At 44.4% G+C, this 788-nt stretch overlaps 1 protein-coding gene across 1 annotated transcript in view; it reads left to right on the top strand.

The window, feature by feature from the left end:
- Nucleotides 1-788, top strand: part of LOC119592569 — a gene marked incomplete at its 3' end in the record, with an annotated part of 18,718 nt that extends 17,930 nt beyond the window's left edge. The window contains 2 exon segments of the mRNA XM_037941446.1: nt 77-195; nt 332-788. Of these exon segments, the coding sequence (XP_037797374.1) occupies nt 77-195; nt 332-567 (355 nt within the window).

The following is a 788-nucleotide window of genomic DNA, read 5'->3' as shown; positions in this document are numbered from 1 at the left end:
CGAAGATACATACAAACGGATCCATTAAGAACATTTAATATCTGTACGAACCAATGACCACCATCCTTTCTTTCAGAGCACTAGAGGAGGGAAAACGCAGCCCCAGAGACAAAATACAGTGGCGTTCAACCGACGATCAAAACCAGGAAACCAGCCTTCAGTCAAAAGAAAAGGAAAAGCAATCACGCATACACGGTAAATTTGTAAATCTAACCATGACGGCCGCACCAAAAATGCCTAAATGAAATCTGCAGTCTGTTACCCAATGTTATTTTCAATGTTAATCCCAAAATTCAAGTAATCAATTCGCATTCAAACTATGCCACTGCAGGTATAAACGAAACCGAAGGTCAGCCTGGAAGTTGCAGCGGCTACGTCCTCGCCCACGATCCGGCTCTGCTCTTCAGCCCGGAAGAGAAACATGGCCTGGGACCACCTAATAACAGAGCCGAAAGGACGAGTGTCGACATGTGTGACGATAAGAAGGATGATCGTTCTCTACCGTTCACTTCGAAGGGTTATGTTCAGTGTTCAGCGATGACGGAGCGCCTAAATAGCTTCCAGTAACAGATGGAACGTTTAATCTCACGATGGGCGAGGCTCATACGTGAAGCTAGCGGGATAGTCACATCCCTTTCTGAAAGGCAAGCAGATGCTTTATAGCAAGTAGGCGAAACTCATATTTACAGCAGAGAGTTCAGAATCGCGTGTTTCTACCATAACCTAGATGCATATGCAAGTGCTTTCTCAAAGAGTATTGCATGAGTTAATTAAGACGTATTCTTATC

This window comes from Penaeus monodon, chromosome 30 (assembly GCF_015228065.2).
Source record: "Penaeus monodon isolate SGIC_2016 chromosome 30, NSTDA_Pmon_1, whole genome shotgun sequence".
In the NCBI taxonomy this organism is placed as follows: Eukaryota; Metazoa; Arthropoda; class Malacostraca; order Decapoda; family Penaeidae; genus Penaeus; species Penaeus monodon.
Note: the sequence above shows the minus strand (reverse complement) of the source record. Positions and strands in the feature narration are given on the sequence as shown.